At 44.7% G+C, this 11,393-nt stretch overlaps 1 protein-coding gene across 1 annotated transcript; it reads right to left on the bottom strand.

The window, feature by feature from the left end:
- Positions 1–570: 570 nt before the first annotated feature.
- LOC146341309 (olfactory receptor 4M1-like) lies at positions 571–2,826 on the bottom strand. Its single transcript, XM_084808317.1, has one exon. It carries the CDS (start codon positions 1,504–1,506, stop codon positions 571–573), a length of 936 nt encoding a protein of 311 aa, XP_084664443.1. The 5' UTR covers positions 1,507–2,826.
- Between the last annotated feature and the right edge of the window lie 8,567 nt (positions 2,827–11,393).

Genomic DNA, 11,393 nt, shown 5'->3' with positions numbered 1-11,393 from the left:
CAAATCTGTCTCCATAAATGATTGGATCTCACAGGGCACTTAAAATGCAGACATGAGAAATTAAGAAGAAAAACAAAACCCGTAGTTCTTAGTTTAGTAAAGTTGGAGGGAATGTGAAACCATATACTGTATGTAACAAGACCAATTAGTTACAACTACATTAGAAGCAAAATTATTTACCAGTACCAATGGGTCTACTCTAAGTATGACTAAGTCTTGATCTCTGGATTTTGTGTTGTGTTCATTTTTTAACGCTTACTTAATTTAAAAAAAATAGTTGGGGGTTAATTTTAGACAATGTGCTAGGTACAAGATCAATAGAAATTGAAATGTATCATGGGTTGGGTCCAGATGTAGTCATATTCAGAGAAGACCCACTGAAATCAATGGGACTTAGATTAATCATGACTAACTTGTCCCACTTATTTCAGTGGGTCTACTCTAAGAATGACTATATCTGGATCCAAACCTATATTTGGAGCTAATATATGGGTATACAACATTTCACTCGGATAAAGGAGCACAACTCCAAGGCTTTATGTTTTACACCTCCTAGTTTTCTGTTTATTTTTACTCTGTAGTCCAGAGAATGTGCCTTTTGATTAACTTCTTCATAGAGTTCTTGATTTCTTTTTTCCTCATTGTGTAGATCACTGGGTTTAATAAGGGGAAGATTACAGTATGGAAGACAGCCACCATCTTGTCCATGGGTAAGGGTTCTGAAGGGTATATGTAAAGGTAGATGGCTGGAGTACACATCACAAAGATGACAATAATGTGGGTGATACAGGTGGATGAGGCTTTGCTCTTCCCTTGTGTATTACTAGTTTTCAGTTTGAGCAAAAGGATTGTGTATGAGATTACCAAGAGTATGAAGGAGGTCAGTATAACAAGACCATTGTTGATGAATGTCAGGACCTCCACCCTGTTTGTATCAGTACAGGCCAGTCTGATGACCTGATGGACATCACAGAAGAAATTATCCAGGATATTGGGCCCACAGAAGGGGAGCCGATGGGTCAAAATGACAAGGATGATAGCATGAACAAATCCTCCAAGCCATGAAGCCCCCACTAAGGTGCAACACACCCCTCTGCTCACAAGATATAGGTACTGCAATGGTCTACATATGGCCACATACCTGTCATAGGCCATGGCCATCAGCAGGAATATCTCAGCTGCTCCCAAGAAATGCAAGAAAAAGAGCTGGCACATGCACCCACGATAGGAGATCATCTTATGCTGCCTTAGGAAATCAGCTAGCATCTTTGGTGGGGTGACAGAGCAGTAGAAGATATCAAGGAAGGCTAGGTTAGCTAGGAGAAAATACATTGGGGAACCCAAGTGGTGGTCCATCCAGATGGTAACAATGATAAGGATGTTTCCAGGCAGGATCAATGAATAGAAAAGTATAAATAATAAGAAGAGGGCAAGCTGGACTTCTTTGACTTGAGAAAGTCCTAGGAGAACAAATCCCAACACCTCTGAAATGTTCCTCTGCTCCATCTCTATTATGTATGCATACACTACCAAAACAAACAAGAAAAAGGAATATGTCTGTGTTTTTTTAAAGAAATCATTAACAAAAGAACAGAGAATATATTTATTACATCTCAAACAGTATGCATGCCTACTGAAAAATTAGCCCTTCTGAGTTCAGTGGAGCTTACTCTCAGGTAAATGGGTATCCGATTGTAGCTTAAATCACGTTTCCCTTAAGTCTTGCACAAAATGAGATTCTCATGAACTTTTCCCATAACATTTTAGTGTAGGGTTTTTTAAAAAATCATTGGTAGGGCTACATTTCAGGAATTTGGTGGGTTATCATTGATTGGCATAGTTGCTTTAACCTTCAGTTCTAAGATATGCTTGCTTTTTTTTTAAGAGCTATGTTTTAACCCTCCACTTCTTAGATAAAAAGAAGAGCAGCATTCAGTTTAGCAGAAATGGACTGGGTGACATGTAAGTACTATATAGAATTTCATATCTAGGATATAAATTTTCATAGGTAGTTAAATTGTACCTACACAAGTACAGCCACATTGAAGACTTTATAGGGAAACACAATGCATAACTTTAAATTAGGGCTGTGCACCACCTCGTTACGAAGTCCGAATAACGAGGTGAAGGGGGCTGTTTTGGAGCAAAAGCCTCATGATACGAAGTGGTTCAGAGCAATACCGAAGTGCCCTGGGGCGACATGTGCCCCCCATGAAGAGCCCCCTCTGCCTCGTATTTCACAGATCTACTGAATGCCTTAGCAGTGCAGACAGGCTGTCTCCAAAATGTATCAGCTTCTCAACACTCACATGGAGGGGCATGAGGAGGAGGAGGGAGGGGGAAAGCGAGTGCAGGAGGAGGAGGGAGTGTGCTTTGGCAAATAGGAACCCTCAGCCAGAACTGATGCTAGCAGTCTCCAATCAGAGAGAGTGTTGGAGGAAGGGGGTATATACTTCGGTGGAAGGCTGCATTCGGTCATTGCGCTAGCTGTGTCTTTGGAAGAGAGGGTTGGTGCAGGTAGATGATCGTTTGTGCGTATGTGTGCGCATGCATTCCAAGGAGTTGTTCCTTCATTTGATTCAATTTTGATAACCATTAGGCTTTCCTCAGAATTTTAGGGATGTCAGAGAATTCCGCCACGGATCTCGGTGAGGCCGAATGTCAGTGCATTCGGCCCCCCAAACTCCGTGGTGGAAAGGCCTGCCACCCCCCCGCCCCCCACGGATCCCCCCCAGGATGAGACTTACCTGGGGCGGATCTTCCGGGTGGCGGCAGCTCCGGCGGCGGCTGGTCTTCCGACTGGCTGCCTCCGCCACCATTTCCACACTTGTTAAAAAAAAAAAAAAGACGTGATAGCTACGTAAAGGTTATGTAGCCTATCATGGCTAGGTTTAAAAAAAAAACACGACGTGATAGGCTACATAAGTCTTTACGTAGCCTATCATGGCTGGGTGGGTTAAAAAACAAAACAAAACCGCGTACGCAAATGGCGGCGGCTACGGCTGCCGCCATTTGCGTTCCTTATCTTTCACCGTCTTAGTCTACATAAATATTTACATAGACTATGACGGCAAAAATAAAGGGGAACGCAAATAGCGTAGCGGGCGCTATTTGCATCCCTTTTTGATTCGCCGTTTTAGCCTATGTAAATATTTATGTAGGTTAAAACGGAATTCTCTGCCATCCCTAACTGGGAGCATTCCTTTCCCTCGCTCCTTGATCATCCATCCCCTTTGGGACAGTGCCTTTTGCAGCACCTCTTCTAGCCACTTTCTCCTATATCTTTGTACCTTCAACTCATTTGTTATTTGTATTTGATTAGATTCATCTCTCCTTTTCATATTTTTTCAAACTAACATAGCTTTTCCTTTCAAGATGCTGCCATGCTCCCCCTCCCCACCATTCCTGTGTTGGTTTGTTTATCTCGATTTTGGACTTCGGAAAAGGCTGCATTGTTGTATAATGTCGAACCTTACTTCTACTTTCTCTGTTCTATTTTCTTGTCATTTTTGTCAGTCAACTGTAGGGATGGCAGAGAACTCCGCCATGGATCTCGGTGAGGCCGAATGCCAGTGCATTCGGCCCTCCGAACTCCGTGGCGTAATGGCCTGCCACCCCCCGCTCCCCCGCGGATCCTCCCCGGGACGAGACTTACCTGGGGCGGATCTTCCAGGCAGCGGCGGCTCCGGCTGCCGCCATTTGCGTTCCTTATCTTTGACCATCTTAGTCTACGTAAATATTTGACGGCGAAAATAAAGGGGAATGCAAATAGCGTAGCGGGCGCTATTTGCGTCCCTTTTTGATTAGCTGTTTTAGCCTATGTAAAGATTTACATCTTTATGCCATTTGCGTACGTGGGGTTTTTTTTTTTTCCCAGAGCCCTCCGCGGCCAGAAATCTGGCTGCGAATGGCTCTGGGCTGGGCTGGGCCTGGCCGGCTGCTCCGCGGAGCTGCCGCAGAGCACAGCCGGCCATTGAAGATTCTGGGGGGGAGGAACGGATCGCCTCCCCCCCCATTGAGGATTCGGGGGGGAGGGATGGAACACCTCCCCCCCCACCATCAACATAATCCACGAAAGGTAAGTAACTTTCGTACATCCCTAGTCAACTGTGTCTCTGTTAGATTTATACAAACCCAGTCTTATTTAGAGTTTTAAAAACAAACATTGACTTCTGGGCATGTTACCCCCTCTTTTAAGTCATATTCAAGCGTTTAGTTTCTTTCTTTCTAAATCCTTAAAGAAAGACATATTATAGCAGCCTATGTGTGTAGTGTTTGTCCCCACCCCCACTGAAGTGAACCATTTGTGTCTTCTCTGTGTTGATCCTCCCAAAACAGAAATTAAAGAAGGTTTTTTGTTGTTTTAATTAGGGTTTGATTTGGCTGTTATCTGATTGCCTGCTATATTGCCCTGTATTTCTTGAAGTTATCCTGCCTTCTATAAAAGAACATGAAATATAAAACAACAAGTTAAAGACACTCATCATTTGCTTAGGTAGTTCTGCTTTTCTTCAGCTCTTGCGTGTCTCTGTCCATGTACTGTCTGTGTGCATGCTAGGTTGTAGTTCCACCAACACTATACATCCAGATTTCAAGGCAGTGTTGAGAAAGCACAACACACAGTATTTATATTAATTACCTTCTTATTCCAAGAACAGTCCACTGTGTGGCAAAGCAATTCAGCACAATATGAGGCATCTTTGGGATGTTGGCAGGGGCAGAGGTAGGAGTGCACGAAAAGCCACTTACCTGGACTCACAGCTTGCTTTGTGGTGGGGGGGGAGGCGCTTCACTGCTCCCCCCGAAGTTCAGGCCAGGGGGGAGGCTTCCTGCCTCGCCCGGCCGAAATTCAGGCCGGGGGGGAGGCTTCCCGCCTCGCCCGGCCGCGAAATAAAAAGTTAAAAAAAAACGCCCCCATGATAGGCTACGTGACGATTAACGTAGCCTATCACAGCTAGATCTGCAAAGTCAGCCATGATAGGCTACATTAATCATCACGTAGCCTATCACGGGTGACTTTTTTTTAAAAAAAAAAGTGCGTACGCAAATGGCGGCCCCCATAGGGATCCGCCATTCGCATTCCTTATTTGGTCGCTGTAGTCTATGTAAATCTTTACATAGACTATGGCAAAAATAAGGGCAACGCAAATAGAGTTGCCCTTATTTTCGCCGTAGTCTACGTAATCTTTACATAGACTACAGCGACCAAATAAGGAACGCCAATGGCGGTTCCCTATGGGGGCTGCCATTTGCGTACACACTTTTTTTTTTTTTAAGTCACCTGTGATAGGCTACGTGACGATTTAAGTAGCCTATCACGGCTGACTTTGCAAATCTAGCCGTGATAGGCTACGTTAATTGTCACATAGCCTATCACGGGGGCGTTTTTTTTTTTTTTTACTTTTATTGGAATGGCGGCGGCGGCAGCCGGTCGAAAGACCAGCTGCTGCCTCTGCCCCTGTCAAAGACCTGACGAACCGCCACCGGGACCTGCCGCTGGGAGGGACATTTGGGAAAGGTAAATCCCGTCCCGGGGGGGTGCGGGGGGTGGGGGGGTGCAGAGAATTTCTCCCCGAAACTACTTCGGGGGGCCGAACACATTGGCACTCGGCCCCCCGAAGTTTCAGGAGAAATTCTCCTCCATCCCTAGGCAGAGGTTGGAAGAAGTTACAGCTCTTTTCTTTGGGAGCTTTCCTGGAAAAAATCAAATTTCACGAGTGCCTTGCACTCAAGCCAGTGAGCCAAAGTGCCTGGAATTTGGCAAGTGGGATGCCCTCGAGGGGGGCTGGGAGGGGCCCAGGTTTCACATGCGTGCATGGAAACAGGGAGAAGTTATGGCTCTTTGCTTTCTGTGCCTCTTTGGAAAGCCTCAGATTTCACCAGCACCTTGCACAAAAGCCAGGAGGCCAAAGTGCCTCGACTTTGGTGGGTGGGATGCCCTTGAGGGGTGCTGGGAGGGTCCCAGGTGTCTCTTGCATGAGTGGAAACAGGGAGAATTTACGGCTCTTGGCTTTGGGAGTTTTCCTGGAAAAAAATCAAATTTCACCAGCACCTAGCACACAAGTTAGTGGGCCAAACTGGCAGGGCTTTGGGGTGGGGGTGATACCCTGGAAGGAAGCTGGGAGAATCCCAGGTTTCACACACATCCATGGAAACAGGGAGAAGTTACAGCTCTAGGTTTTGGGAGTTTTCCTGGAAAAACTCACATTTCACCTGCACCTTGCACACAAGCCAGTGGGCCAAACTGCCTGGGCTTTGGAGGGTGCCATGCCCTGGAGGGGGGCTGGGAGAAGCCAAGATGTCACGTCTGTGTGGAAACAGGGAGATGTTACAGCTCTTTGCTTTGAGAGTTTATGTGGAAAACATCAGATTTCAACTCTGCCTAGCACAAAAAATGCTGGTGCAAACTGTATGAAATTTTGCACATGGCCTCCTCTCCAGGGGGGTGGAGAGGTCCCCATATTTCATGCCTGTATCATAACACCTTAAAAGGTTATGACCATTTGTGTTTTCCCATGCAAGTCAATGGGAAAATGCCCCAAAGGGGCGATCCGGATATCCAAACCTTGCTTCGGAATTGGATGAGAGTTGGAATGGAGGGTCACTTCAGGGTCACTTTGGGGCATCTGTGCAGAGCCCTACTTTAAATGTCATTATTAGAGGTGCTAGTTGAGTTATTCTCAGATACACAACTTTCCTTTGCCTAGTTTCAGAAAACAAACAGTAAAACATTTCTTCTGCTTCATAATAAACTGAGTATGTCCTTAATCTTGCTAAACCTTTTTCAGATCAGTCAAGTCAAATAAGCAATAACATCCTTTCACATTCACTTCCTGTTTGAATTTAAAGTTGTTTGAACAATGTTTTGATTATGGGGTGGGGGTGAGGACTTATTTCTAGATATTTTACTGCTCAAGCTCTAGTTGTGATAGTAGGAAAACTGAAGTTTTATCCCTGCCCTCACAGACAGTTAAAGAAAATAGCAAGGAGGTAGTCAAGGAAGGAAGGAAGGAAGGAAGGAAGGAAGGAAGGAAGGAAGGAAGGAAAAGTCATTCCACTGGTTGTATAAGCTGAATATTTGATCAAACTACCAACAAAGGAATTGTTGTCCATATGTTCTTAAATTTCTAAATCTGTTGTAGAAACATCACTACCTTGTTAATGGACTGCTAAAATTCCTTAATCACATTCCAATAAATACCTACCTTGTTATCTGTGTGCTGTCCTGTGAAGAACAAAACTCTCTGGTTTCAGTGGCAATCCCTGGACAGCTACAAAATCTTACTTCACTTAAGTGATCAATAGGAAGACATAACAACAACAAAAAGCTTTATCTTGCTCAGATTCATTGAGCATCTACAGTAGCTGAAAAATGTTTCCTGTTCAATAGCAAGTGGATAGCATTATAGTTATATAAGGCTCATTACCTTGAAGTTCTCTTAAACAGCCCTATTTGTTTCCATCTGTAACGGTACTTGAACTCTTATTTTTATTTTTATTTATTTATTTCATTTCTATACTGCCCAATAGCCGAAGCTCTCTGGGCGGTTCACAAAAATTAAAACCAAACAACACACAATAAAACAATTTAAAATATACAGAACATTAAAACCACAATATAACAATTAGGGGTGCACGAAAGTCCCTTACCTGTCCTCGAAGCTTTTCGCGGTGGGGGGGAGGCACTTCGCTGCTCCCCCCGCGAAGTTCAGGCCAGGGGGGTAGGCTTCCCACCTCGCCCAGCCGAAATTCAGGCCAGGGGGGAGGCGCCTCGCCTCGCCTCGCCCAGCCGCGAACTAAACAGTTAAAAAAAAACAAACGCCCCCGTGATAGGCTACGTGACGATTAACATAGCCTATCACGGCTAGATCTGCAAAGTCAGCCATGATAGGCTACATAAATCATCATGTAGCCTATCACGGGTGACTTTAAAAAAAAAGAAAAAAAAGCGCGTACGCAAATGGCAGCCCCCATAGGGAGCCGCCATTCGCGTTCCTTATTTGGTCGCTGTAGTCTACGTAAAGGTTTACGTAGACTACGGTGAAAATGAGGGCAACGCTTTTTTTTTTTTAAGTCACCCGTGATAGGCTACGTGACGATTTACGTAGCCTATCACGGCTGACTTTGCAAATCTAGCCGTGATAGGCTACGTTAATTGTCACGTAGCCTATCATGGGGGCGTGTTTTTTTTTTCTTTTATTGGAATGGCGGCGGTGGCAGCCGGTTGAAAGATCGGCTGCCGCCCCCGCCCCTGACAAAGACCCGATGAACTGCCGGCCGGACCAGCCGCCGGGAGGGACATTCGCCAAAGGTAAGTCCCATCCCGGGGGGGGGGCGCGTGGGGCGGGGGGGTGCAGAGAATTTCTCCCCGAAACTTGTTCGGGGGGCCGAACACGTTGGTGCTCAGCCCCCCGAAGTTTCGGGGAGAAATTCTCCGCCAACCCTAATAACAATACAACCACAATAAAACCTAGCAGCAGTGCAGGAGTTTAAAATACAGATTTAAAACAGCAAAGATAAAAATTTAGAAAGCTAAAATGCTAAAATGCCTGGGAAAATAAAAAGGTCTTCACCTGGCGCCGAAAGGAATACAGTGTAGGCACCAGGCGAACCTCACTAGGGAGCTCATTCCAGAGCCGGGGAGCTCATTCCAGAGCCACAAACTCTTGCCTTTGTGTTCACCTGCAAGGAAGGCAACTGCTCAGGTGATGCTAATCCGTTGTGATATGGATACATACAGAGCCTTACTTCTCAGACTCACAATATTTTCTGGCTCCATCCCATGATTGGCACAGGTGTCAAAAATCCTCCAAGGTGTATTATCTGTATTCTGTGGGCCAGGACCATATTCTCTGTTTCATATTTATTTATTTATTACATTTTTATACTGCCCAATAGCCATAACTGTATGGGCAGTTCACAGAAGTTAAAACCATAAAATACAATGTGATAAAACATAATATAAAACCTTTAAGAGTTTAAAATGAAGAAGACGAAGACAAAGCAACAGTAATAACAACACCCAAAGTGGTTTTACAAATGTAAAAGACAAATGGAATGGCTTGGATACACACATATGAGTAGACCCATAATCATCCCATTGGTTACAAACTCAACTCCCATTGATTTCAATGGGTCTACTCAAAGAATGACTAAAGTTGGATCCAACCCCATATAAATAATGAAGGTTACAGATTGTTACAGAACAATCCTACACATGTTCACTTGAAGTCAGTCTCATTGTTTTCATTGGAGCTTACTTTCAGGTATGTGGGTACAGGATCACAGCCTTATAGCAGTAAAGCAAAAGGGAGACATATCAAGCAGGTTCACGACACCATCTTAGGTCTGTTTACTCAGAAAGGAAGTCCCAAGAGGTCAGTGTGTCTATAGGATTGCAGCCTTCAATGTCAGGCAATAAGGAGAATCAGGGCCCTCCCATTCCAAAATCTTAATATAAAATCTTAATATATCCACACACAAAAAGGTTCTTAGAAATATGTGAATCCCAATGGAATTAAACATAGTTCTGTATTCTGCATAGATTCGTGGAGAATACAGGACTGAACCAGGTTGTGGATTGAGCAACTCACTGTCTTTCATTGTACGGTTTATATAGTGAAGACACCACACTGCAGTTGACAACTTTCAACCAGACCCTTTAGTTTTCCTTTACCTGTCATTATACCCATAGCAATTAGCTGGTGATAATCATTAGTATCACCATGCCTTGAAAAGCTTTACATTTCTGCAGAAGGATCAGAACAGGTCAGTTCAGTTGCCATCATTGTTTAGACAATTTGTAACCAGTGCAGTGACTCTGTTCATGAAAGAGTCATGTTCACTATGATATGACCCATTGAGAAACATCAACGCTGTAAAGTAAAGGAAATGATGCTCACCTGAAATAGAAGCACATAGACAGCATGGAAGGAAATTACCTTGCTTCTTCAGTCAGAAAGAATATCTCAAAACCCTGGACTTGCACCTTGATATAAGCTGAATTCAGTTTCTACTGCAAGTCTTGACTGGCTTCTCAAATTTGATAGCCATAGTTTCCAGTGTTTCTGATCTGTGTTCAGAATACAGTCCTTAAGAAGCAATAACCAGTCATGTCTTAATGGACCTCTTGAGACAGTATTCATGTTCGTAATCCCCACTGTTTTATTTACTCTTTTTCAGAACATGTTCCTGTGGTGCAACTCAATAAGAACAAAGGATTAATGGCATAATAATGACTTCTTAATGGCATAATAATGACTTCTTAATGGCATCTATGGCCATTTGGCAAAGAATTGGACAATTCCAAAATCTCGATCCCTCCACTCACAATCCTAGTGGATACATAGCTATGTAAGGAGATGTAAGGATTCCCCACCATCCATTCCAGTGGGGAATCCACAGGGGGGGAGGCTATCCATTCCTCCCCCCCGCAAGAATCCTTGTGGAGCAGCTCCGCTCCACGAGAATTCCACAGAGCCAAGGGCCGCCACTCACCGTTCATTTTCAGGTCTGCAGATTGTTCCGCAGGCCGCATGCCCCGGATTCCCCCTTTTTTTTTTCCGGCTCCCAGAACTTATGAAAATAATTCCGTAAGTACTGCCAAAAAATCTTTTTTCACACACCTGACATTGGTCTCTGTAATTCGTGGTCCGATGGCTTCGATTTACAGAAACGTTTCCAGTTTACAAACCATTTCTGTAAATGCTTCTGGGTTTTCAGATGTCGGGAATCCCCCACGTAACTTCCGCTTACCTGACCTCACCTGACCTCACCTGTCCTGACCTCACCTCACTGGACCTCACCGGACCTGTCCTGACCTCACCTCACCTAGGGATGTCAGAGAATTCCACCACGGATCTTGGTGAGGCCGAATGCCAGTGCATTTGGCCCCTGAAATCTGTGGCGGAACAAAGCCCCCCCACCCCCCCAGCCTGCAAATGGCATGCGAAACGGGACACCTACCTGCTGCCGTTCGCACTGCTTTGTGAATGGTGGCCACGGCCGCCATTCACTTCTTCACTATAGCCATGATAGGCTACTTAAATACTTACGTATCCTATCACGGCCAATGCAGGGATGCCATTTGCGTCCCTGCGGAAGTTGTGATAGGCTGCATAAGTATTTGTGTAGCCTATCATGGCAAAAAAAAGGGAACGCAAATGGCGGCAGCTATGGTGGCCGCCATTTGCGTTCTTTTTTTTTTTTTTGGCCTTATAGCCTACGTAAATATTTGGGCAAAATATTATGGCAAAAGAGAGGGATGCAAATGGTGTAGTGGCCGTCATTTGCGTTCCCTTTTTGGGGGGGCCGTGATAGGCTATGTAAATATGTACATAGCCTATCATGGCAAAATACAGGGACACAAATGTCTGCGGCTACGGCAGCCGCCA

This window comes from Heloderma suspectum, chromosome 6 (assembly GCF_057233095.1).
Source record: "Heloderma suspectum isolate Gila_16-S chromosome 6, 16-S_ref, whole genome shotgun sequence".
Lineage (NCBI taxonomy): Eukaryota > Metazoa > Chordata > Lepidosauria > Squamata > Helodermatidae > Heloderma > Heloderma suspectum.
Note: the sequence above shows the minus strand (reverse complement) of the source record. Positions and strands in the feature narration are given on the sequence as shown.

Coding starts and splice junctions, on each gene's coding strand:
- LOC146341309 (XM_084808317.1), bottom strand. CDS start 1,506: ATGGAGCAGAGGAACATTTCAGAGGTGTTGGGATTTGTTCTCCTAGGA.